The sequence below is a fragment of the Atractosteus spatula genome, chromosome 25 (assembly GCF_055471065.1).
Source record: "Atractosteus spatula isolate fAtrSpa1 chromosome 25, fAtrSpa1.hap1, whole genome shotgun sequence".
Taxonomy (NCBI): Eukaryota; Metazoa; Chordata; class Actinopteri; order Semionotiformes; family Lepisosteidae; genus Atractosteus; species Atractosteus spatula.
The window spans coordinates 1,273,020-1,298,833 of record NC_142730.1 but is presented as its reverse complement, the minus strand read 5'-3'; the positions used below and the strand labels follow the sequence as shown (position 1 = coordinate 1,298,833).

The window sequence follows — 25,814 nt, the reverse complement described above, 5'->3', positions numbered from 1 at the left end:
GTGACTAAGGGGGAACTTTAGAGAAGACGGTTACTAGACCTTAGTGGATGTTAGCCAGGACACTGAAGTTACACTCTTGCAAATAGTAAGATTACAGTGTAGTGTCCAGTCTTACACAGTTACTGTACTGTAGTGCAGTTTTATTATAGTACAGTGTAGTGTCCAGTCTCACACAGTTACAGTACTGTAGTGCAGTATTATTATACTACAGTGTAGTGTCCAGTCTCACAGTTACAGTACTGTAGTGCAGTATTATTATAGTACAGTGTAGTGTCCAGTCTCACACAGTTACAGTACTGTAGTGCAGTATTATTATACTACAGTGTAGTGTCCAGTCTCACACATTAGAAATCACTACAATGCCTGTTTATTAGTGTGCATCTAATTTATGAGGGCATACAGATTCATTTTGGAAGAACGAGTTTATTCCAAACAAAAATTACGCTAAAAATGGCAATAATAATTTGCTTTACATTGACATAATTGATAGTGACTGATCAAGATGATTAAAAAGAAATAATTATTTTAGCTGAATTATTAGAAGTAGGTTATGAGTTCCACATACATAAGGCTCTGGATACATGTTGTCAAATGATGATTGCATAAATAATAAATGCCACAAATAATTTTATTTGAAAAAAAACAACAACTACGGTTTTACAACGGTCTTCGCTAAAACGATGAGGAGGTTACGGATTACAGGCACTGTAATCATTTAATCTTTTTTATTATTGCAGGACAATAAAATCACGCAAATAATCAGAAACGCAAGTAGTGTTTCTTAGTGGTCTTAATTCACTAATATACAGCACGAATGCCTAATACAGCGCAGATATCGGTAATGCATGTGTTCTGTTCACACCGGTAGCTTGTGCTGTTTATGTACTAAAACAGTCCAGTTTCTGTCCTGACGGGGAACAAACCACATTTCAAACCCTCGTCAGCGCGAGATCGCAGCCAGGCGCCCCGCGCGCCCAGCTCCAGCTCCGTCCGCCGGCGATGACGTCAGACGCAGGTCGCGCAGCGTTTTGCTTCCTGTCTGCCGCGGATGTGCCGTTGAGTTACATTTTTTTTCGCCTTTTTCTTTAAAAAAAAAAAGCCAAATAAAAATGAATAGGTTGAAACGCGTATAATTTCTTTTTTTTAAAAAAAATCATGAGCTTTGCCCGATACCGAAGAGCGCGGCGGTCGAATACAGGAAGGTCGGACATCACCGAGAGGCGCTGAAAATCATATTTCTGCATTTGTTTAGAACAACAACAACATTTTTTGAGAAGAGGCAGAGGAATCATGCCCTCTCGGCGCCGGGGACTGGGGCAGTAGCGTTGCCCGAGCGGGGAGGGAGGCCGTGGACAGCGAGAGGTACGTGCTTGAGGGGTTATTCCCTGTGCAGGGGGAGAGAGGGGGGGTCTGGAAAAAAAACTCCAGGAAAACGATGTTCTGGACGGCGTGGCGAGAGTGGGATCGGAAACAGCGGCGCGGGTACCTGTGAGCAGTGCGCGAAGGAATAGAGAGGTAAACACACGCACCGTGCGTGAGCGCGCGTAGCGAGGTGCGCTTTTGTGCCCAGCAGATGTTGGGGGGGGGGTCGCGATGCTGGCGAGGGGATACCGCTCCCCCTCGTCTCCCACCAACCCACCCGCGAGGGGAGTGTGCACCCCGGCGCGTTATTGTTCTGCTCCCCCGAGCAGACTCCACGCGTGTCCCGCGTGTGGGAGCTGGTCTTTTGTGCGCGTGGTGTTAGTGCATGCGGTCTCCCCAGCAGGCTCGGGCCAGGCGCTGCCTCCCCACGCTCCCCACGCACGCCTCGCCGCGCGGCTGCCTCCCCGCTGACGGTCCGCACTGGTTGCACTGGCTGGGTCGCTGTTAAACGTGTTTCCGAGGGAAGGAGAGTCGAGGGAAACGACATTGTAGACGAGGGAGAGAGGAAGATGAAGACAGAGCGACCGGCGGTGTGGCTGGGGGTCAGGACAGGGTCGCACGGAACTGAACTGAACTCTGATGTAGCACTGTCACACCTGCAGTGCGTGGATTAGACTGAGAGTCTGACAGCACTGTAACACCTGCAGCGGACCAGACTGCTGTGCATTGAGAGGCTGACAGCACTGTAAGACCTGCAGTGCGTGGATTAGACTGAGAGTCTGACAGCACTGTAACACCTGCAGCGGACCAGACTGCTGCGCACTGGGAGTCTGACTGACAACATTGTAAGGACTGTAGTGGATCAGACTGCTGTGCAGCAGGGATTCAACAGCTGATGCTTTACGTTGCTGGCAGAGGCAGGTAGTCGGGGGAGGTTGTGTTCCTGGCACTGGGACTGTGATGGTTTTTCTGTGTGTTTGGCAGCAGGTCTAGTGGAAGCATGAGGAATTCTGAAATCCGCCCTTTTCTGCACATAATAAATGAAGCCCATAGCCCCATTGTAGCTTGAATACATCCAGATGGATGTATCAATCCTGGCAATCCTAGAACTGGCCATTAGGTCTGCTAATACAGCGTTAGATTCTGCCTCAAGAATATAAGAACAGTTACTGATGAGAGGGCATTTGGCCCGTCTGAGCTGTTTGATTTGCCAAGAAGGTAATTGATCTCAGGATTTTATCCAGCTGTGTCTTGAGAGAAGCTTCAGCAACATGGCTGGACAGCTTGTTCCACACTCCCACCACCCTCTGGGTAAAGATGTGTCTTTTGTTTTCATTTTGAAATGCACTTGCCTGTAGTTTCCACCTGTGTCCTCTAGTCTGTGTCACAGTGTTGGTCCTGAGCTTTAGGATCCTCAAGTTTTGAACAATTGTTTTAGGTTTGTAGTCAGAACAAGAAAAAGAGAAGGTGAGAAGGTCAAGCAGCTGCCTGCCGTGCTTTTACCCTGATCTCACTGGGCTTTACTGCACTGTACTGTGCTTTTACCCTGGTCTCACAATGATTTACTGCAGTGCACTGTGCTTTTACCCTGATCTCACTGGGCTTTACTGCACTTTACTGTGCTTTTACCCTGATCTCACTGTGATTTACTGCACTGCACTGTACTGTGCTTTTACCCTGATCTCACTGGGCTTTACTGCACTGTACTGTGCTTGTACCCTGATCTCACAATGATTTACTGCACTGCACTATGCTTTTACCCTGATCTCACTGGGCTTTACTGCACTGTACTGTGCTTTTACCCTGATCTCACAATGATTTACTGCACTGTACTGTGCTTTTACCCTGATCTCACTGCACTTTACTGCACCGTACTGTGCTTTTACCCTGATCTCACTGGGCTTTACTGAACTGTACTGTGCTTTTACCCTGGTCTCACAATGATTTACTGCAGTGCACTGTGCTTTTACCCTGATCTCACTGGGCTTTACTGCACTTTACTGTGCTTTTACCCTGATCTCACTGTGATTTACTGCACTGTACTGTGCTTTTACCCTGATCTCACTGGGCTTTACTGCACTGTACTGTGCTTGTACCCTGATCTCACAATGATTTACTGCACTGCACTATGCTTTTACCCTGATCTCACTGGGCTTTACTGCACTGTACTGTGCTTTTACCCTGATCTCACAATGATTTACTGCACTGTACTGTGCTTTTACCCTGATCTCACTGCACTTTACTGTGCTTTTACCCTGATCTCACTATGATTTACTGCACTGTGCTTTTACCCTGATCTCACTGCACTTTACTGCACCGTACTGTGCTTTTACCCTGATATCACTGGGCCTTAGTGCACAGTACTATAACCCAGTAACGTGAAGGTGCAGGTATAACATGGCATCCCAAAACGCCAAAAGAACCGCCGAAGAGCGACCAGCCACGACAGCCTGTGTGATGACTCAAGGACAACCACAGCCCTGCTGAACCAGTGCAGTCTGATCTCGCCCCCAGTCTGCATCACAGTTCCCCTTTGAAATAGATCTCCTTTCTCCTTTCCCCTGTCAGGCCCTTTCCGTTCTTCAGCAGTACGATAAACAAGACTTTTCCTTCTTGCAAACCTGGTACGAAGGATGACTCCCAGTATTTCAGTCGGAGGTTCTTTGAAGCCGTAGCACGGTGTTCCAGGAGGGGTCGTGTGATGGGTGCTGCAGTTATGTGCTTTTTGCTTTTTTATTTTCCTGTCCTGCTTCTTCTGTGAAAACACAGTTTCCCGATCCGTGTTCGGGATTCAGTCCTTGGCCTCATCCTGCTCCCTTGTGTGTTCCCAGGTCCCGACAGCCTGGCATCCCCGGACCCCTTCGCTCTGGTCCCCCGCGGCTCCCGGGAGAGAGGCATTGGAGAGGAGGAGGAGGAGGAGGCGGGAGGAAGGACGGCGTCTTGGGAGGCGGAGGGAGAGCTGCCTGTGATGCCCGAGGAAGAGGAGGAGAGGGGAGGGGGGGCGGAGGAGGAGGAGGAGGAGGAGGGCGAGAAGGAGGAGGCGACGACAACGGGACCGGCGCCAGACCCGGGCACAGCGGCGATGTGCTCTGAAACGGCGCCGCCGGCTGCAGAGTCTCCCCCTTCCCTTCCCGACGGAGATCGGGAGACGTCCGCCGAGGGTCCCGAGGTGGGGGAGGATGAGGCGGCTCCGGGAGAGGGATCGTCGCTCCAGGGGACCAGGCCGCCGCCGCCGCCGCCGCCATCCTGGTTGCCGGAGGCCGACCCGGGACCAGGCCCGCTGGAGGAAGGGTGCCCCCTGGGGGCGGACCAGGGCGACGGCGACGCTTCGGAAGGAGAGGAGAGCCAGAGGAACACCCTGGAAGCCACCCTGATGGAGCTGCTGGAGGAGATCGCCGTGGGGGAGCTGAGCGCCAAGCAGGGGCCGCCCATGGGCTCGCCGGAGAGCCCCGCGCCGGCGGAGGAGGCCGGGGAGAGAGGGGAGACGGAGGAGGATCGGGAGACCCGGGCCGACATCCCCCCTGCCCCGCCGGCGTTCCCCGTGGAGTGGATGCAGGGGATCGTGGAAGAAGTGGAGAGTGCCGTGGAGGAGGAGGCGGAGCTGCGGGCCCCCGACAGCGGCCCGCTCCCCGCCCAGACCCCCAGGAGCCCCGGGGGGCCCCCGCTTGGCATGGAGGAGACCCTCGGGGAGGCGGAGACCGTCCTGGAGAGGGAAGCAGGCGGCACCGGAGTCCTGGCCCTGCCCTGGATCGACGGGCTCCTGCAGGAGGAGCCCGGAGCGGAGCCGGAGCCGGGCGACCCGTCCGGGGAGGGTGGCGTGGGAGTCCCCGCCACGCCGCCGCCCGGCTCCGCAGGTCCCGAGGGAACGACGCCCCCTGCGGGCGTCAGGCAAGGAGGCCCCGACGCGAGGGAGGACGCCATGGTGACGCCGTCTGACCCTGCCCCCCCCGCGCCCGTCAGGAGAAAAGCAGGGAGGCCACGCAAGAACCCCAAAGTCCCGCCGCCCAGAGCCGCGAGCGAGGGAGCGGGCGTTAATCCGCAGGAGGCGCGGGTCCCGGCTTGGCGGGGCGGCGCTTCGGGGACCCCCCCCCCGCACAAACGTTCCCGGTCGCTGCCGCCCCGGGGGGGGGCCGAGCCCGAGAGCGAGGCGGCCACGGAGGCGGAGTCTGTGGATGAGCCCGGCGTCCAGCGCCGCCGGAAAGTGGGCCGGCCGCGGAAGAGCTCCGGAGAGCGGATCATGAGGATCGGGAGCCTGGGGGAGCTGGGCATCCGGGACCTCGCTCCCGAGCCGCGCCTTGCGGGGCTGTGGGGCCCCGATCCCCAGTCCCGGCCGTCCTGCGAAAAGGACCACTGGAAGAAGCGCGGGAAGGCCAACCGCGTCTCCCCGACGCCGGACGAGCAGGGGGACGCGGGGATAGGGCCGGAGGAAGAGTCTCGGTCGGGCCTGCTGCCCCCTGGCCCCCCTGTCGGCCCGCCTGCTGGAGGGCAGCAGTGGAAGAAGGCAAGAGGGAGGTCAAGAGCCCTAGAAGTCATGGAATACTCCGGCAGTCCCGCGGGAGAGCAGCCACGCCGGAAAGCTGGGCGCCCGCGGAAGAGCCCCGCGAGGGACGTCTCTGCTTTTGATTTCCGGGGCGACGCCGTAACGGAGAGGAAACCGCCGGGGATGGCGGCCGAGGCTCCCGACGGCCTTCAGCCCAGGAAAGCTGGGCGCCCGCGAAAGGCGTTCCAGGAAGGAAAGAAACGGACCAGGGAGATCCTGAGAGAGGAGGCGCAGATGTCCGAAGCGGTTGCCGGTTACCGCGTGGAGCACCACAGGGATGGTCCCGCGCAGCGCAGGGGGACCTGGGAGGGGGGAGTCCCGGAGCGAGAGGCCCGGTCCGTCAGGGGACACTTCAGGAAGCGCCGGAGGAAACGGCGCGTCTCCAGGGCGGCGCCGGGCGAGCTCGCGGGGGGGTCCAGCCCAGGTGGGGAGGAGTCGGAAGAGCACGACTCCGCCGGCACCCCCGAAACGTTGCCTCGCAAGCACGGGAGGTACTGGAGGACGGGCAGCCCTGTGAAGGAAGAGGAGACGGCAGAGGAAGGAGGGGACGAGGAGGAGCGCGGGCTCGTCGGCGCCGGGGCCGCTGGCCGCCAGGTGACGGGGAAGCGGAAAGTGGGCCGGCCGCGCAAGAGAGCCCGGCCGCCCAAGACGCAGGAGCCGGGGCCGCGCGGCGCGGGGGCGGGGGACGCCGTCTTCCCAAACCACGTGGCGTCCCCGGAGCGTCCGGCCCAGCCCCGCGGAGCCGAGGTGAAGAAAGAGGAAGAGTCCCCAGGCCTCGCACCGCGGTCGCCCGAGAACTGCAGGGGCCCCAACAGGACGCCAGCCGCGGACCAGAGCTCCGACTCCGGCGCCGACTTGGCGGCCTCTCGCGACGCCAGCCCACGGCACATGGGGCCCCGGCTCGGATCTGCCGGGGAACGTCCGCCGAACCCTTGGGGTTCTCGGCCGCCGCTCGCCGACGAGCAGCACCCCGGCTCCGCGGTGACCGCGCGCCGTAAGGCCGGCCGGCCGCGCAAGAACGCCGCGAAGGCGGACACAGTGGAGCTGGGAAGACGGGTCAGGAATGGCGCCGCTGGAGACAGTTCCCCGGGTTTTCCAAACGAAGCGATGCCCCAGGAGGTCCCGTGGGCCGGCTGGGGCGACAAGCAGCCAAGGAAAGTGGGGCGACCCAGGAAGACCGTCGGCGCGTCCGAGGAAGTGGAGCCTAAGGAAGAAGGGAGGCGAGAGGCAGTAGCTAGTGTCGGTGACGTCACAGAGCAGCAGTTCCTGTCTCGATCCCAGGGCCGGGTCCCGCCGGCTGACGACGCTGCGCCTGCTGCGGGGAACGTCCACCGGAAGGGCAGGTGGCCCCAACGAAGTGCTCAAGAGGGAGAGGGAGGGCCAGAGGGGGATGACGCCAGCTCCCCGGAGCTGCCCAATAGAGCCGTGCACCGGAAGGGCCGGAGGTCGTGGAAGGCTGGACCGCTGCCTGACGCAGGGCAGCTCAGCGCAGAAGATGGGCAGGAAGAGGCTTCCAGGGATCTTCCCGAGGAGCTCAGTAAGACGACCCGGCAGGAGCTCCTACTGGCGATCCAAGGCGCCTCCCATTCTGATGGCTCTCCCGAGAGGCAGCTAAGGAAAGCTGGGAGGCCCCGAAGAAGCGAGAGGGGGGCGGAAGTGCGGGGAACAGATCCCAGCAGTGTCCAGGAGGAGCAAAGTCGGGATCTTCCCATACTTCCGGGAGAAGAGGCTGCCTCTGGTGCCCAGGGCGTCGAGTTCACGGCCAAGGCAAAGCGCAGAGTTGGGCGGCCCCGGAAAACGCCTCTTCAAAGCAGCCCCCCGACGCAGTTTGCCGAGGAAAGAGGACGGGATACAGGGCCAGCCGGACTCGCGTCTCCTGCGGACACCCGGAGAGCCGGCACACAGTATGGAGACGATGCTGGAGAAGTGCCCGCCAGCCATCACCTGGCGAAACGAGGAAGGAAACGCCGTGAAGAGGCGGACAGCGATCCTGCAGTTCCAGAGACCGCAGGGCACCCGGCCGACCCCTCTGTGTCCCACCCTGGCACCCTGACCAAACAGCGCAGGAGAGCGGGGAGGCCCCCAAAGAAACGGGGAAGGGGGCGAACGCGATGGGAAAACGGGGCGCCGGCACCGACGGCGGGGACAGCTGCTGAGGATCCACTCCTGGAGACAGGGAAGGATCTGCCCTCGAGGACTCCGCGGCCACTCCCAGGGGACCACATGGAGGTGGGTGTGGATCCTTTGGAGAAGGGCGGGAGAGAGCTGGATCCGCCGACGGGTCTCTCCCCGAGCCTCCCAGAAGACGAGGAGCCCTCGGCTGGCCCTTACGCTTTCCTGTCCACCGCCAAACTGCCCCGGAAAGCGGGGCGCCCGCCGAAGAGACAGTGGAGATGGAAGAGGCAGAAGGTGACAGAAGAGCAATCCGAGGAGTGGAGGCCGGTGGAGAATTCCCCGCGGCCCCCTGAAGCCGGGACAGGAGCAGAGGAGGTGGCCGAAGACGTTTCTGCACCCTGGGCGACCCGCGGCAGTGCACCGGGGGGGGCAGGCGGTCGCACCACAGAGGAGTCTGACCAAGGAGAGGCCGACGTCCCACCCAGCGGCATCCTGTCGCAGAGCACGAGCATGGAGCCCGAAGGGCAGCACCAGACCCAAGCAGACGACTCTCAGCCTGAGGAGTCTGAGCCCCTAAACGTAGAAAGGGGCAAGGAGGAGGTTGCGGGCATGGGAGAGGTATCGGAGAGAGGAGAGCAAGCCCTGGACAGGGCAGCCCCCACAACACCCAGCCCTCCCCCGGGCATTCACTGGCAGGCGTCCAGTTGCGGCAGAGCAAAGACGGAGCTGATCGCGCCAGCGTTGCCTCGGGAAGGTGAGGAGGAGGAGGAGGGATTGATGGAGTCGGCACAGGAAGGGGCTGGGAAGGGGGTGCCGGACAGGAGCCTGGACCCCGAAGGAAAAGCAAAACCGTCGGATCCAGCTGAGCAGGGCAAAGGCCAGGCCCGAGGAGTCCGGGTCTTGGATGCGTTGGATGTAGATGTGGTGACGGCAGAGGCGAAGGTGGCGGATTCTGGAGAAGAGGCAGGAACGGGAGAAGGGGACCATCTTCAGGATGTGCAAACCAAGGCAGGACAGGAGCGGGTGGATCAGCAGCAGACCTCCATGGAACTCAAATCTGGCCAGCCTGGTGTGATGCCTGCAGATCCAGGACCAGAGAAGACCAAGCAGGAGCTCGTCTCCAGGGCACCTGGCCAGCCTGGTGTGATGCCTGCAGATCCAGGACTAGAGAAAACCGAGCAGGAGCTCGTCTCCAGGGCACCTGGCCAGCCTGGGGAGATGCCTGCAGATCCAGGACCAGAGAAAACCGAGCAGGAGCTCGTCTCCAGGGCACCTGGCCAGCCTGGGGAGATGCCTGCAGATCCAGGACCAGAGAAAACCGAGCAGGAGCTCGTCTCCAGGGCACCTGGCCAGCCTGGGGAGATGTCGGCGGATCACCAACAAGAGAAGACCGAGCAGGAGCTGTCCATCAAGGAGCCAGAAGCTGTCCAAGTGGGAAAGATGTCGGGACAAGAGAAGACTGAGCAGAAGCTGAGCTCTAGAGGACCTGATGTGGTCCAGCCTGGGAAGATGCCTGCAGAACCTGGACAGGAGAAGACTGTGCAGGAACCAATTTCCAGGGAACCTCCACCCATCCAGCCTGGGAAGATGCCTGCAGAACCTGGACAGGAGAAGACTGTGCAGGAACCAATTTCCAGGGAACCTCCACCCATCCAGCCTGGGGAGATGCCTACAGAGCCGGGACAGGAGGAAACCGATCAGGAGCGGACCTCCAGGGGACCCGACACTGCCCACGCTCCTGAGCTAGCAGCTGTGGCAGAAGGGGAGGGAGTCACCCAACAGTCCAGGGCCTCCCAGACGGGCCCTGAACCTCTGGAGACCCTGGGCAGGAAAGGGGGCAGGTCCAGGAAGGGCCAGCGGCGGTCGCAACAGGTCCCGGCTGTGCAGTGGGTTCTGCGGAGCAGAGATGGCAGGAACCAGGCCCAGATGGGCTTGGGCCAGCAAGAGGCAAAAGTGGCCGCTCCGCAGGCCGCAGACCCCGAATCCGGGCCTCGCCTTACCCCAAGACCCCAGGAGCTGGCAGGGCCCGTCCCAGAACCACGCCACCTGACAGCGCCTCTGCCAGACGACGGGACGGCCGCTGACAGCGCCGTGACCGTGGAGACCCAGGCTGAATCCGTGGATACGGATGAGCCAGCCGAGCTCCAGCCCGAGACCCCAGCGTCCCCCCTGGAGGCGGTGATCGAAGTGGAGGATGCCTCGTCGGTCTCCTCAAACCCTGCCGCAGGACCCCCGCGAGAGAGGGGTCTGTCGGGGTCTGGCGCAGTGAAGGCGGAGAGAGAGGAGGTGCCGGCCACGGATTCGGAGCAGCCGTCCACCGACCCGGACCCGGACCTGGAGCCGGACCAGACGCCGCACCGGAGCTCTCCAGGGGAGTGTATCCTCCTCGGGGAGGCGACATCGCCAGACCGCGCCGCGGGGCCGAAGCGAGGGGTGAGGGAGAGGAAGGGAGGGGAGGATAAGGGCGAGGAAGGTGAGGACGTCGCAGAGAACGCGAGGGAGGAGTCCACCGAGTCCCTCTCCACTTCCTCTGTGCCGCTGACGCACAGGAAGCCCCCCAGGCCCTCGAGGCTGCTGGGCAAGACGCCCGTGGAGTGCCAATACTGCGGGCGCTACTTCCGGCACATCTCCCCTTACATCATCCACCTGCGCGTCCACACGGGCGAGAAGCCCTACAGCTGCCAGGTCTGCGGGAAGAGCTTCGCCCAGCTCTCGAACCTCAACTCGCACCGGAGGCTGCACGAGGCGGCCCGGCTCTTCCCGTGCGCGCACTGCGGCCGCCGGTTCCAGCACCAGGAGGGCCTGCGCTTCCACCTGCGGGTGCACGCGCAGACGCCGGAGGGCCAGCAGCCCGCCCCGCCCGGGGAGGGGAAGGAAGGGACATCCGCCACAGGGGCCGGGGAGGCCCCGGCTGTATCGGACCCCCCCTCTGAGGGGGACAAGCCCTTTGTGTGCCACGAGTGCGGGAAGTCGTTCCGCTACGCGGGGCCCCTGCAGATCCACATGCGTGTCCACAGCGGGGAGCGGCCCTACTCCTGCAGCGTCTGCGGCAAGGCCTTCAGCCAGATCTCCAGCCTCAACACGCACGAGAAGACGCACTGGCCTGTCAAGCCCTACGCCTGCAGCATCTGCGGGAGGGGTTTCACCCAGCTCGGGGCCCTCAAGGCCCACTCCCGGACCCACACCGGAGAGAAGCCGTTCTCCTGCGCAGACTGTGGGCAAGCCTTCACCCAGCTCGCCAGCCTGCGCGCCCACCAGGCCTCCCAGGTGTGCTGGGGGGAGGGAGGAGGGGCCGGGGCGCAGGGGGAGAGCGCACCCCGGTGGCCGGGGCTCCCCCTGCAGGGGGAGAGGGCCGAGGAGCCAGGGGAACCCCTTTCCTGCGAGTTCTGCGGCAAGACCTTCCGCTGCCAGGGGCCGTACGAGGCCCATCTGCGGTCGCATAGCGGCGCGCGCCCCTACCACTGCGAGGACTGTGGCAAGCAGTTCGCCCAGGTGTCGGGCCTCGAGGCGCATCGCCGCAGCCACGACAAGGGGGAGGTGGGTCCGGGGCAGCAGCAGCCGCCACCGCACCGGTCCCCTCCAGCATCCCAACCACTACAGCCACAGCACCCTCCCCTTTCCTGGAAGAACGGTACACCCAGCTCCTCCCCCGGTTTCCCCCAGACGAGCCCCAGATCCCCCGCGGAGAGACGCACCTGCTACGTCATCCACCCCGACCTGCTGGGCAGGGGCCCCAGGGAGCACGAGTGCCCCGTCTGCGGGCGGCTGTTCGGGCACCCGGGGCGCCTGCGGGCGCACATGCTGACCCACGCCCGGGGCTCCACGTTCGTGTGCGGCCGGTGCGGCAAGACCCTGCCGGACTGGAACAAGTACTGGCTGCACCAGCGCGTGCACCACCGCCGGAGCCGCGGCCGGTTCTCCTGCGCCGACTGCGGCCGGGCCTTCCGATTCCCCGGGTCCTACCGGGACCACCTGCGGGAGCACGCCGGCGCCCGGGAGGCGAGCCTGCGGGCGCGGCGGCGGCCCGAGAAGGCCTACAGCTGCTCCCTGTGCGGGAAGGGCTTCGACCACCCGGGCAACCTGGACAGGCACAAGCTGATCCACCGCGGGGCCCGGCCGCACCGCTGCGCCCGCTGCGGCCAGGCCTTCCCCCACCTCTCCTCCCTGCAGGAGCACGAGCGGACCCACGCCCGGGCCCCCCTCTACCAGTGCGGGGAGTGCGACGCCGGCTTCAAGGCCCTGGACCTGCTGTTTCGCCACCAGCTGTGCCACGCTTCCTCGGACGACCGGCAGCCCTGGCGCAACGGGGAGATCGTCGGCCGGGGGGCGGCGGCGGCGGCGGCGGCGGCGGCCGCGCCGGAGCTCCCTCCCCCTCCGCCCCCCCCTCCTCCTCCCTCGCCCCAGCCCCAGCCCAGCCCCCGCCCCCGCCCCCGCAGCCTGTACGTGGCCCCACACCCTGACGACCTCTACGTCTACCCCAGCGCCAGTGTGCCGGTGCCCCAAGTTCACGAGGTGCCCCGATCCCCTCGCCGCCAGCCCTCCCACAGGAACAGCGCCTACCCCTACGGCCCGGCTGGCCCCAGCGCCCCCGCCCGCCACCCCAGCCCCCACCCCGGACTCCAGGAGTGGAGGCGCTCTGACCCGCCTCCTCCCGTCCAGGGGCGCCACACATTCCTACCTCAGCCGCCCAGCTCCAGGGCCCCGCCCTCCCGCGGCCCCAGCCCCGCTAAGCTTGCACCTCCGCCGGGAGCCGGATCGACCGTCCGAGTGGCCCCCCCGAAACGCCCCCAGGCCCCCGCCCAGCCCCCTCCGACACGCCCTCCCCCGCGCTCCAGCGAGCGGTCCCAGGCTGCGGTGGCTCCGGCGAAGCCCGGCGGGGCGGCGCCGCAGGACGAGGAGCGCGGGGAGAGCTTCGAGTGCGCGGAGTGCGGGGCGGAGTTCCACAGCGTTCCCGAGCTGTACGAGCACTACCTGCGGCACGCCAGGGGCCAGCTCTGAGGGGCCGGTCCTGGCGAAGACTTCGCTCCCGTTTGGGGTGTTTTATCGTTGAGCGTGAGATCGCCCTTTTCGGCGGATCTTGAGGACAGGGCCTGCTTCCAGACTCCTCGTCTCCCAAAGGAGTACTTCCGGTGTTCCGGCGGGAAGGTATACAGAGACTGGGAGGCCACACTGCTAAGATTACCTCATTGTTGGGGGGGGGGGGAAGGGGGGACAGGGGAAGAGTTTGAAAGTGGAGGTGTGTTTTGGGTCCACGTGCTTTAGATTAGGGGTCATGATCATCCTGGACTGTAGATGAGAGCTCTGGACCTGGGTCATGGAGAGACTTCTACAGCTCTTCCTACATCACCTGTTTCTGCAGACTGGGGACATTTCTCGATCAATTAAGCGATCAGTTTGTTCAATCAGGAGACTTCTCGTCCTCGAGTGCCGAAGGATACTCCGATTCTTTTTTTGCGGTCCCTGAGTTTGACTTCATGTGACAGATCACCGGCTGAACGGATCTCGAGGAAATCGTGCGGAGTCTTTAGAAACGGGGGGGATGTGATGGCAACCAGCCCGACCGGCGGGACTGGGGCTCCCCAGCTGCAGGAGTGGGGGCACCCCGCTGGGCAGAGTGTTGCTCTTGTTAACGGGAGTCCGTCTTCGAGAGCGTCGGCAGGTCTTTCAGACAAGCTTATCAGTTACACAGAGGAGCTCATCGAGTCGTTGAGTTTACGTCTGTTAAGAGCCCAAGGACTGTGCTGACGTCCGGGGTCTAATTAAGAGAGAGCACCTAATTAGCTCGATTTAAAACGTAAATAGCTCAAGTTAGGACGAGTCGGATGTTGGGCGTTTGGATACTGCTGGGGCGGCGGGGGTGTAGGATTTGAGATTTGGCAGTGTGTGGGGGGGGGGGGGGGGGTGGGGGGAGTTGGGACCTACGTTTTCTTAAATATTAAAAGGGTGGGGGGGGGGCTTTTTTATACCAGTGTATCTCCAGTGTGTCCGGACTGTGGGGAAAAAGCGGTTTTATATTAAAGTACGTCTTCATGCTGACGGTGGAACGGTTGTGCCAAGTGGGGGGAAGGGCTGGGGGGGTGCTGGACTGTGACCTCGTCTTGTGACGGTACTGCAGCGGGTTCGGGACCTCCTCTCTCACGCGCCTCCTTTCTCCAAAGAAGCCCCACCCCCACCCTGCCCCGAATCTAGGGGACACCGGGAGCTGGCGTGCGACGTGCTGGGTGTTTTGGGGGACGCTCCTGGCGACAGGGGGGAGTGGGAGAGAGGAGCTGGGCGGGAGCTGTCGGAGCTGTGGGAATAGAGGGGGGGGTGGGGTGCCTGCAGAACATTGTCGTCGTTCATTTTGTATTTTTTATTATTGTTTTTTTTAATTTCTCCTCCATGTCATTTTACATTTTTTACACTCACGAGCTGCAGCGAAGTCCCGGGGGTCTCTCCCGTGTGGGGCACCCGTGTCCCGGGTTCCCTGGGGTCTCTGCCATTTGATTTTCTGTAAACCCCCCCCCCCCCCGAACACACACACACACGCGCACACACACACACACACCTCTCTGTCCACCGGGGCGGAGCTGGGGGGGCTACACCTGTACAGTAACACCTTTCCTGAAAACAGCCTCCTGTTTCAGATGTGGAAACGAGAACAGAAAGCTCTCTGTGGGAAAAAAACCTGAATAAAACGGCGATTGAAAGCTATTCTGTTTATTTGTGCCTCTTTCATACGGAACGGTGAAGAATGTGGCCTCCGTGTACCTGTGCAGTTGTGTGTCTGCAGGTGGTGCGTATAGATGCGCTGCAGGAGAATTCTCGGGTCTGCATGTGGGGTTTCCTCGTGGGACGAGTGCTGTTTTAAGCTGCACTGCCTGCCAATTCCTCTCCGATTCTGTCCCAGCATCTCAGGTGCTTGTCGGCCATTCCTTTAAATCAGTGCCCGACTCGTGGGGTACCCCGACTTCTGGCTGCTCCCCAAGACTGCTTCTTTTAGGGTGCCCTCTTGTATACGGGGGTCCAGACTGATCCAGATGTGGTTTTGTTCAGCCAACACATGAATGGAGAACCCAGAACACTTACGGCCCATTCAGCTCGTATCGGCTTCGACGAGAGGGCTGGGCAGCACGTTCCACACCCCCACCTCCCTCTGTGTCAAGACCAGCCTCCTGTCCTGATTGATCCAGCTGGGTCTTGAGAGAAACCAGGGTATCGGCTTCAACGAGATGGCTGGTCAGCACGTGGTTTGGCTTAGATCCTAAACGTTACACTGTACTCTTGAAAGATCCAGAAACCCACGCTGAGCTGCCAAGTAAACTCCTCTATATACACCTTAAAGACAGGCTGGGCTGCTGCTGAACGTTTTCCAGTTCTGATGTGTTTGTAGAACAAATAACGTACGGAAAATACAATTACTTGCTCATTCTCGGACACTACGGCGAACTGGACCCCCCCCTCCCCATACAAGCTACAAATCTCTATTCCGGGGATTTATGAATGGAACCGTAGTGCTCGTGGAGCAGTAGTTAGTATTGTGACGTATTTGGTGCGCCGGCCAATCCGTGTTGCGTAATCACACCGCGACAGGAGAGTGTGTGTCAGTGAATAGGCTGAGACCGTGTCCCGGATTTGCACAAGGGGACGGTGCGGGCGTACACGCCCATGGCTGGCTGTTGACAGCGGGCTGCAATATTGCCGAGGGTGCCGGTGTTTCCACGGTGAATCCGTCCGGCGTCATCAGAAACGAGACACGGGGCTGAAGAGGGACGAGGCGCTGCGAGAGAGGGAGACGGGTAAGATCGCCCTGTTGGAGACCGGCTCTCCATCCATCTGTCTGTCTCCATCAGTCGGCGTCTGCTTCTCCGCCACTGTTACTGTCTGTCATTCAACCCAGCTGTTCCTCCATCTGTCCGCCTGTCTGTCTCTGTCGCCCTGTCTGGGTGCTGTGTATAGGTACCGCTGACCAGATGTCTAATCACGGTCGCTGTGTGTGGATGAATGCGTCTCCACCCTCATTCCTCTGGGTGGTGCTGCACTCAGGATCAGGACACTCAGTCTGCCAGGCATCTGTCCAGCAGAGCTCTTGGTGACTCAGCTGCCCATGTTGTTGAATTAATGAGCTCCTTCAGTGTGACCCTTTCGTCAATACCTTCAGCTAAATTCTCCAGACCTCATCTGACTGGCGATGAAGACTGGGAGGCAGCTGCCCAACGGAGGCGTGTGCAGTCTCAGTGAGCGCCCCCTGGTGGCAGTGTAGCACTGAGAGGCCAGGAGTGGTGTGTCCTGGGAGATGGACGCCGTGCGGGTCAAGGGGGAGGAGGTGGCAGAGGGCGACAGCACCCTAGTGGTCATCGTCAAACAAGAGGATGAGGAGGAGGGAGAGCAGCTGGCGACGTCCTTCACACCATCGCTCTTCATCAAGCAGGAGGAGGAAGATGGGGAGGGAGATTCTGTAGGTGAGTACAGCTGTTTCTCTCTCAGTGCAGTATTAATGTACTGGAGTGTCCAGTCAGTGTGTCTGTATTAATCCCTCTCTCTCTCAGTGCAGTGTTCATGTACTGGAGTGTCCAGTCAGTGTGTCTGTATTAACCCCTCTCTCTCTCAGTGCAGTGTTAATGTACTGGAGTGTCCAGTCAGTGTGTCTGTATTAACCCCTCTCTCTCTCAGTGCAGTGTTAATGTACTGGAGTGTCCAGTCAGTGTGTCTGTATTAACCCCTCTCTCTCAGTGCAGTGTTAATGTACTGGAGTGTCCAGTCAGTGTGTCTGTATTAACCCCTCTCTCTCTCAGTGCAGTGTTAATGTACTGGAGTGTCCAGTCAGTGTGTCTGTATTAACCCCTCTCTCTCTCAGTGCAGTGTTAATGTACTGGAGTGTCCAGTCAGTGTGTCTGTATTAACCCCTCTCTCTTTATCTCCAGCTCAGACACTCATTCTGCCACTAAAGAAAGAGGAAGAGGAGGAGCAGGATGTCTTGGGGCTGGACAGCGGAACTGGGAGGAAGAGCAGAGGAGCAGGAGAGACCCAGCAGGACGCAGGAGGCGATGAGGGGTTGACGGAGCGAGGGAGGGGCGCAGGCGCGGGAGAGAGGTGTGTGGGCACCTCGCGCCACCCTGGCGACTCGCTGTGGCGCTGCCCAGCGTGCCAGCGCGGCTTCAGCTCCTCCTGGGAGCTCACGGGGCACTGCTGCTCGGGGGGCGGGGCGGCACCGTCCCCCGCCAAGCTGGAGTTCCGCTGCCCGGTCTGCGGCGACCGCTTCCTGCGCCCCACGGCCTTCATCCTGCACAAGCGCAGCCACGTGGGGCAGTCCCGCTACGTCTGCCCCGACTGCGGGCGCACCACTCACACCCTGCGCCGCCTGGCCAGCCACCGGCGCCGCCACGCGCTGCCCCACCCCTGCCGGGACTGCGCCCGGGCCTTCCGCAGCCCGGCGGGCCTGGGACACCACCGCCGGCTCCGGCACGGGGATCCGGGAGCGGGGCCTGAGGCGCAGGGGCAGGAGCAGGTGGAGGCAGGGGGAGGGGGTCGGGAGGATGGAAGAGCTGTGGGTGATGGCCGGTTTGCCAGCAGTCACCTGGGTGAGAGTCTTTCTCCATGTCCTGCTTTTCTCTCCCTTCCTGCTCTCTCAGTGCAGTGTTAATGTACTGGAGTGTCCAGTCAGTGTGTCTGTATTAACCCCTCTCTCTCTCAGTGCAGTGTTAATGTACTGGAGTGTCCAGTCAGTGTGTCTGTATTAACCCCTCTCTCTCAGTGCAGTGTTAATGTACTGGAGTGTCCAGTCAGTGTGTCTGTATTAACCCCTCTCTCTCTCAGTGCAGTGTTAATGTACTGGAGTGTCCGGTCAGTGTGTCTGTATTAACCCCTCTCTCTCTCAGTGCAGTGTTAATGTACTGGAGTGTCCAGTCAGTGTGTCTGTATTAACCCCTCTCTCTCTCAGTGCAGTGTTAATGTACTGGAGTGTCCAGTCAGTGTGTCTGTATTAACCCCTCTCTCTCAGTGCAGTGTTCATGTACTGGAGTGTCCAGTCAGTGTGTCTGTATTAACCCCTCTCTCTCAGTGCAGTGTTAATGTACTGGAGTGTCCAGTCAGTGTGTCTGTATTAACCCCTCTCTCTCTCAGTGCAGTGTTAATGTACTGGAGTGTCCAGTCAGTGTGTCTGTATTAACCCCTCTCTCTCTCAGTGCAGTGTTAATGTACTGGAGTGTCCAGTCAGTGTGTCTGTATTAACCCCTCTCTCTCTCAGTGCAGTGTTAATGTACTGGAGTGTCCAGTCAGTGTGTCTGTATTAACCCCTCTCTCTCAGTGCAGTGTTAATGTACTGGAGTGTCCAGTCAGTGTGTCTGTATTAACCCCTCTCTCTCTCAGTGCAGTGTTAATGTACTGGAGTGTCCAGTCAGTGTGTCTGTATTAACCCCTCTCTCTCTCAGTGCAGTGTTAATGTACTGGAGTGTCCAGTCAGTGTGTCTGTATGAACCCCTCTCTCTCTCAGTGCAGTGTTAATGTACTGGAGTATCCAGTCAGTGTGTCTGTATGAACCCCTCTCTCTCAGTGCAGTGTTAATGTACTGGAGTGTCCAGTCAGTGTGTCTGTATGAACCCCTCTCTCTCAGTGCAGTGTTAATGTACTGGAGCGTCCAGTCAGTGTGTCTGTATTAACCCCTCTCTCTCTTTCCAGTACAGTTCCAGTCTCTCCAGTGTCTCCAGTGCTTCATGACCTTCCGTGACCAGGAGACAACAGAGCGCCACTTGAGGTTCAAGCACCCAGTGGAATATGAGCGCCAGCTCCGCGGCCGCACCGTCTTCGCCTGCTGTGTTTGCGACCTCACCTTCCCCTCCTCTGCCCAGCTCAGCGCTCACCAGCGCACCCACAGCAAGTGGAGCCTGCCCCCTGGTGGGCTGGAGGACTCACTGCAGCGAGAGCGGCAGGGGGAGGAGTGGGATCGGGGTGAGGGAGGGGAGAGGAAAGTCGAGATTCCCATGGAAGGGAGACTCGATCCTGAGAAACAGCGCCCCTCACCTCTGCAGCAGGGTAAGGGCACATATTGACAGTTGACAGCTGATAGGGTCGAATGTTTCATAGGAAGGTTTTAACAATTCTTACTATAATATACTATAATACTCTTATACCATACTGTTACTACAATAGAACAGTCCAGTTACACTAGGAGCTACAGTCCCAGTCCAGTAGACCAGTCTGTTACAGTAGGAGCTACAGTCCCAGTACAGTAGAACAGTCCAGTTATACTAGGAGTTACCGTCCCAGTACAGTAGAACAGTCCAGTTACACTAGGAGCTACCGTCCCAGTACAGTAGACCAGTACAGTACAGGAGGACAGTGCCAGTCCAGTAGAACGGTACAGTACAGGACGACAGTGCCAGTCCAGTAGCAGTGTCCTGAATCTGTCCAGTGTGTCAGCAGAGTGACGGAGTTGTGTCTGTCTGTCTGTCTCAGGCTCCGGCCTCAGCAGTGGTGCTGCCCAGGCACTGCGCTGCCTCCAGTGTCACATCATCTTCACTGACCAGCACACCTGGGACCGGCACATGAGAGCCAAGCACCCCTCTCCAGCCGGCCATGCGCCCCTGCCCCCCCGGCCCCCCCGGGGCCAGCCAAGACCCTACTGCTGCCCTTCCTGCGGGGAGAGGTTCATCCAACAGGGCTCCCTGACACAGCACTACTCAGAGACACACTCCCACTGACAGTGTCAATACACTACTGAGAGAGAGAGGGGTCCATACAGACACACTGACTGGACACTCCAGTACATTAACACTGCACTGAGAGAGAGGGGTTAATACAGACACACTGACTGGACACTCCAGTACATTAACACTGCACTGAGAGAGAGAGGGGTTAATACAGACACACTGACTGGACACTCCAGTACATTAACACTGCACTGAGAGAGGGGTTAATACAGACACACTGACTGGACACTCCAGTACATTAACACTGCACTGAGAGAGGGGTTAATACAGACACACTGACTGGACACTCCAGTACATTAACGCTGCACTGAGAGAGGGGTTAATACAGACACACTGACTGGACACTCCAGTACATTAACGCTGCACTGAGAGAGGGGTTAATACAGACACACTGACTGGACACTCCAGTACATTAACTCTGCACTGAGAGTGTCTGGGAGAGATTATGTGCAGTGGATATTTAAGTACAGTGATTATTAACTTCTCTTAATGAACTTTCTGCCAGTGCGGCCATAGAAATTGAAACTCTAAGGTCTTTCTGAGGATTCTGGGATCTGCGGAGCTCGGCCAGCAGACGGAATTCTGGATCTGCCCCTACGGATTCTGAAGGCCAAGCAGCTGCTGTAAGAACAATAAATGGACTTTCAGAATCGCAGCTCCTGTGTTGATTTTCTTTGCAGATGTGTGAATGTGATCCAGCTGCGCAGAACCAGGACCGCAAGTGGGATCAGGGTCCAGAAATCATTAGGAAACATTAAAAAGTAATTAACATTAATTAACATTACGGACAGAGTGCTTTAAAACCAGATCAAAGAACCCGGTGATATTTTGAAGGAGTCCAAGAAATGGGCTTTTAAAAAAGTTTCTTAGTGGAATTTCAATCATACCAGCTGGTCCGGTGGTTCAGGTCCAGTCCTGTTACACCAGGAGGACAGCTGGTCCAGTGGTTCAGGTCCAGTCCTGTTACACCGGGAGGACAGCTGGTCTGGTGGTTCAGGTCCAGTCCTGTTACACCAGGAGGACAGCTGGTCCGGTGGTTCAGGTCCAGTCCTGTTACACCAGGGGGACAGATGGTCCGGTGGTTCAGGTCCAGTCTTGTTACACCAGGAGGACAGCTGGTCCGGTGGTTCAGGTGCAGTCCTGTTACACCAGGGGGACAGATGGTCCGGTGGTTCAGGTCCAGTCTTGTTACACCAGGAGGACAGCTGGTCCGGTGGTTCAGGTGCAGTCTTGTTACACCAGGAGGACAGCTGGTCCAGTGGTTCAGGTCAAGCCTTGATAGACCAGGTAGGATACAGCCTGAAGAAATGATCAACACCAGCAGTACAACAGGCAATACACTGAATCAGAACTAGTTCATGTAGCTGAAGGCGACACGTATCAATATCCCTCTCTTGTAGTATTTACTTGTATTTGTGGTGAAACTACAGTGCGCTCATACAGTAGCAGTGCCGAAAAACACCTGCACCGCCAACAGCAGCCGGAGTACTAATCTCTCTCTCGGCTGCGTCAGGCGGATACCCGCTCCGACCCGTGGTGACGGCACAGAGAAACAGGCTCGGTTCGTCCGGGCTCATTCAGCGCAGCTGCTGCTCGTCCCTGGCCGTCCCCCGCGTGTAATGGGAGCGTCTTCGTGAAGGAAAACAAAAGCAAGATAAGTTCGCGGAGCTATACTTCACACGCGCCTGCAGCGCGCCCCCCCCACACGTTGCCTGTGACGCATATTCGCTGCGCCGGCGCCTGAGTCGGGGGGGGGGGCAGGAGAAGACAACAACAGCTGGCGAGGAAGACCAACAGCGAAGCGTGCGTCTCGCGTGTCGCCGCTGTCACTGCGCCGCTCGCGGTCTTCAGGTGCGTCTTCTGATGCCGTCGCGGCGGGCTGAGGTGAGCGCCGCAGGCCAGAAGCGAGTCGGGCGTGTCTCCTCTCCTGTCGCCCAGTAGGGTTCCGGTTAATTTCATTTCTCTGGCGGACGCGGTGCACAAACGCCGCTCGTGTTTATTTCTCTCTGTTTGTTTATGTCCCGGCGTGCGCGGGCGGCTGTCACGCTGTCAGAGCTGCGGAAGTGGCGCAGAGCAGCTGCGCATAATGCGGTACTGGCTGAAATCATCATCATTGCTTCAAATTCACGTTTTTTATTTTGGTTATGTTTTTGTTTTGAGGTCAGTGTTTTACAGCTGGTTTAAAAATATTTCATTTCGTAAACCTTACCTCTTAGAAAAAGCTCTGGAGTTCATTACAAGGTTGGTGATGGCTATAATTAATTTTCAGCAGCTGCTCCCTCTGTTGATTACAGTGCTTCGAGCGCGCACGATTCTCTTAAATTATTTCACTGTGGTAAAACAATTACGAGATTTCCCATGTCGCTTTCGCACGGTTGTGTCAGTAATCCCTCGATGGGCACCCTGCTCGAACCCTGAGCCGAGCTATGTCTTGTTTCCACCCACAGGTGGTGTCATGAGTTACTAAACCAACCTCTCTGTGCCTGAACCTGATCTCACTGGGCTTTACTGCGCTGTACTGTGCTTTTACCCTGATCTCACTGTGATTTACTGCACTGTACTGAGCTTTTACCCTGATCGCACTGTAATTTACTGAACTGGACTGCACCTTTACCATGCTTTCAGCACCTTTTGACACCTTACTCCATTTTGTCCCATGATTTACTGTACTTCGGTAAGTTTTTAAAAACCGTTAGTCCTTCAAAAGCTGAACCACTTGAATGAGATTCAAAACTGTTCTTAATCTTTTTACTGACCATCTTAATGCTCTTTCCCTTGTGTCCTGTTCTTGTTAGGACTCCTGCCCTCCCTGTGCTATCCCAGAATCCTGCTAGATGGGGTGTGACTTGTGTGTGAGAGAGAGAGTGACAATGCTTCTTCTCTCCTTTCTGTCAGCTGTTTTAAGTTAAACTGTCAGTCTTTCCGAGAGGCTGCTGGATTGTATTTATCTCTGAGTGACTGTGTGGGTTTATCAGTGTCTCCCTGTGACTCTCTCCATTTGCTGGCCTGTGTGACTGTGGGTCTCTGTGGGTCTCTGTGTGTCTGAGGGACTGTGGGATTGTGTGGGTCTCTGAGATCTTCGTACCCACCTGTCTGTGGGTCTGTGGTTCTGTGGGTCTCTGTGGGTCTCTGTGGGTCTGTATGTCTGTATGTCTTGGTGACTGTGTGGGTCTCTGTCTTCGTACCCAGCTGTCTGTCTGTGGGACTGTGGGACTGTGGGACTGTGGGACTGTGGGTCTCTGTGGGTCTCTGTGGGTCTGTCTGTCTGTGTGACTGTGTGGGTCTCTGTCTGAGATCTTCTTACCCACCTGTCTGTCTGGGTGGCAGTCTGTCCGTCCCGTTCATCCACATGGGCAGGTGCCCTAGTGCCCCCGTCTGCCCGTCCACTCGCCCCCCTGCACCCCCATGACCGAGTACTACGAGGAGGGGGGGCTCCTGTACGAGCGCAGCGCCCCCGTGAGGGTGAAGGTGGAATCGCCGGAGCAGCTGCTCAAGGCTGGGGCTCTCTCAGAGGACGGGTTCCCCGGAGACGAGGAAGAGGAGGAGGATGACGAGGCCGGCTGCGACAGGGACGGGGGGCCGGCTGGTGAGCTCCCCTTCAACGTGGTGGTGGTGCACCCCAACACAGTAGAGCCGGGGATCCCCACAGATGACTACACCCTCCCCGATCAGAGTAAGGCCCCCTTTGTCTTCTTCTGTTTCCCTTTAGATTGAACGAGTCCTCTTTTAATACCTCATGACTCACACACCGCGATGGACTGGACTGGACTGGCTGGACTGGGAGCTGGATTAGTGATTCACTGGGATTATAATCAGACTCACTGACACTGACAGAGCAGTCTGAGACTCTCCAGGCTGGACTGGACTGACTGGACTGGGAGCTGGATTAGTTCAGGTTCAGGAGAAACCGAGGCCAGTACCAGTCCGGTCTGCGGTTCTGGTCGGGCTGTGTGAGCCGTGCCTGGCACTGACGCTCACGTCCCGTTCGCAGATGGCGCGGTCGCGGGGGGCAAACGGAAGAGCCGCTTCAGCGGGGCGGAGCTGGAGGTGCTGGTGTCGGAGGTGACGAGCCGCGAGGGTGAGCTGTTCGGGCCGGCGGGCCGGCTGCGGCGCCGGGAGCGGGAGCGCATCTGGGCCGACATCCTGGAGCGCGTCAACGCCGTCTCCCGGGTGCCCCGCACCCTCCGCGAGGTCAAGAAGCGCTGGGACGACCTGAAGAGGCGCAACGGGGGCCGGCTGGCGGACGCCCGGCACCGCCGCCGCTGCCCGCCCCCGAGGGAGGCCCTCCCTTCGGGCCGCGGTGGGCCGGCGAGCCCCAGGCTTCAGGCCCGACACAGGCCCGGTACGGCCAGGGGCAAGGCCAGCTCCGGAGTCTGCACTCCCGCGACAGGTAGGAGAAGAGACTCTGTCCTTCTGCCACTCGAGCGCCCCCTGTGTGCAGAGTGAGGACACTCGAGCGCCCCCTGTGTGCAGAGTGAGGAGACTGCCCAGTCCTCAGCAGTGAGGAGGTTGAATGAGAAGATCTGGACTGTACTCATGCAATAAATCCTTGATATATGACATGTTAAGAGTTTATCTAAGGGGTTTAGTCATCATTGTACAGATTTGCTTGTGCGGTCCTAGCGGCACACTGGTACCACAAGATCATGTGGACGAATGACTTGAGGGTTTATCTCTCTCTCCGCCTGTCCGCTCCCCCTCTCTCCTTCCCTCTTTCCCTCCTCCCCCCATCTCTCTCTCTCCCCCCTGTCTCCTGCCCCTCTCTCGCCCTCTCTCACCTCTCACCTCCTCTCTCTCCTGCACTCCTCTCGCCCTCTCTCACCTCCTCTCTCTCCTCCTCTATCCTGCCCCTCTCTCACCTCCCACCTCCTCTCTCCTGCCCCCCTCTCTCACCCTCTCTCCTCCTCTGCTCCTCTCCCCAGGGGCAGGTCTGGGGCTGCCAGCAGAGAGAGGGGACGAGGAGCGAGAGGGAGACGAGGGAGTGGAGGAGCTGAAGGGAGGAGTGGGGGGGCAGGAGGAAGACGCCGGAGAGGAAGAAGAGGAGAGCACGGAGGACAGACTGGGCCTGGGGGTGGGGGTGGAGTTGGGACCCTCCTCTGCAGAGCGCTGGTTGCCGCCCTCCCCCCTCTACAGCGCCCCCTTTCTCAACGGGACGCCACACCCCAGCCCCCCACCACCCCCCATCCCGCCAGACCTTGTGGGGGCCCCTCGTGGCCCCTGGTTGGAGGAGGAGCTTCGCGGGCTGAGCGAGGCCGCAGTTCGCCTGGGGGACCAGGTGGAGCTGAGCCTGAGGGAGTGGGGGGAAGCTTTTCAGCGCGACGCGCGGACTCTTGCAGCCTCGCAGGAAGCCCTGGCCACCAGCCTGCAGCAGAACAACATCCTCCTGCAGAGGCTGCTGGGAATTCTGGAGAGACAGCAGCAGCAACCCCAGCCCCCTCCTGCACCACCACCGCCACCCCCTGATCTCCTGGATGGTACAGCCCAGCCTGATCCACTGCCAGCAGCGTCCGGGAGGATCCAACGGCCACGGCGGGGGAGGCCAGGCGATCAGAAGAGACGTCGAAGACGCCATGTTTGAAATCAAAACAGGAAAAGGACAACGACAAAAACTCTTTTGCCTTTTTCTTTTATTTTATTACCTTAAGAAGATACTTGTTGAATCTGCTGATGGAGTAAAGTCCAGTCCAGCTTGGAGAGTCTCAGACTGCTCTGTCAGTGTCAGTGGAGTCTGATTATAATCCCAGTGAATCACTAATCCAGCTCACAGTCCAGTCAGTCCAGTCCAGCCTGGAGAGTCTCAGACTGCTCTGTCAGTGTCAGTGTGAGTCTGATTATAATCCCAGTGGAATCACTAGTCCAGCTCCCAGTCCAGTCCAGCCTGGAGACTCTCAGACTGCTCTGTCAGTGTCAGTGAGTCTGATTATAATCCCAGTGAATCACTAATCCAGCTCCCAGTCCAGTCAGTCCAGTCCAGCCTGGAGAGTCTCAAACTGCTCTGTCAGTGTCAGTGTGAGTCTGATTATAATCCCAGTGAAACACTAATCCAGCTCCCAGTCCAGTCAGTCCAGTCCAGCCTGGAGAGTCTCAGACTGCTCTGTCAGTGTCAGTGT

General features: G+C 59.0%; 3 protein-coding genes across 11 annotated transcripts; all 3 read left to right on the top strand.

Moving 5' to 3' along the window:
- Positions 1–1,049: 1,049 nt before the first annotated feature.
- LOC148814965 (uncharacterized) lies at positions 1,050–13,889 on the top strand. The gene is made up of 2 exons (XM_088905513.1): positions 1,050–1,362; positions 4,194–13,889. The coding sequence occupies exon 2, from the start codon at positions 4,331–4,333 to the stop codon at positions 13,013–13,015; it is 8,685 nt and encodes a 2,894-aa protein (XP_088761639.1). The 5' UTR covers positions 1,050–1,362; positions 4,194–4,330; the 3' UTR covers positions 13,016–13,889.
- A 1,676-nt stretch (positions 13,890–15,565) lies between these two features.
- LOC148814964 (uncharacterized) lies at positions 15,566–20,359 on the top strand. Its single transcript, XM_088905500.1, has 5 exons — positions 15,566–15,795; positions 16,158–16,458; positions 16,921–17,577; positions 18,674–19,027; positions 19,451–20,359. The coding sequence occupies exons 2-5, from the start codon at positions 16,293–16,295 to the stop codon at positions 19,693–19,695; spliced, it is 1,422 nt and encodes a 473-aa protein (XP_088761626.1). The 5' UTR covers positions 15,566–15,795; positions 16,158–16,292; the 3' UTR covers positions 19,696–20,359.
- A 6-nt stretch (positions 20,360–20,365) lies between these two features.
- On the top strand, positions 20,366–25,396 carry LOC148814963 (uncharacterized). 9 transcript variants are annotated; one of them, XM_088905510.1, is made up of 5 exons: positions 20,366–21,555; positions 22,330–22,378; positions 22,500–23,377; positions 23,696–24,094; positions 24,627–25,396. In XM_088905510.1, the coding sequence occupies exons 3-5, from the start codon at positions 23,110–23,112 to the stop codon at positions 25,280–25,282; spliced, it is 1,323 nt and encodes a 440-aa protein (XP_088761636.1). In that variant the 5' UTR covers positions 20,366–21,555; positions 22,330–22,378; positions 22,500–23,109; the 3' UTR covers positions 25,283–25,396. The 9 variants fall into 9 exon arrangements, with proteins under 9 accessions (XP_088761636.1, XP_088761632.1, XP_088761635.1 ...); XM_088905506.1 differs by having other exon boundaries at positions 22,152–22,378; XM_088905509.1 differs by having other exon boundaries at positions 20,366–21,588.
- The last annotated feature ends 418 nt before the right edge of the window (positions 25,397–25,814 follow it).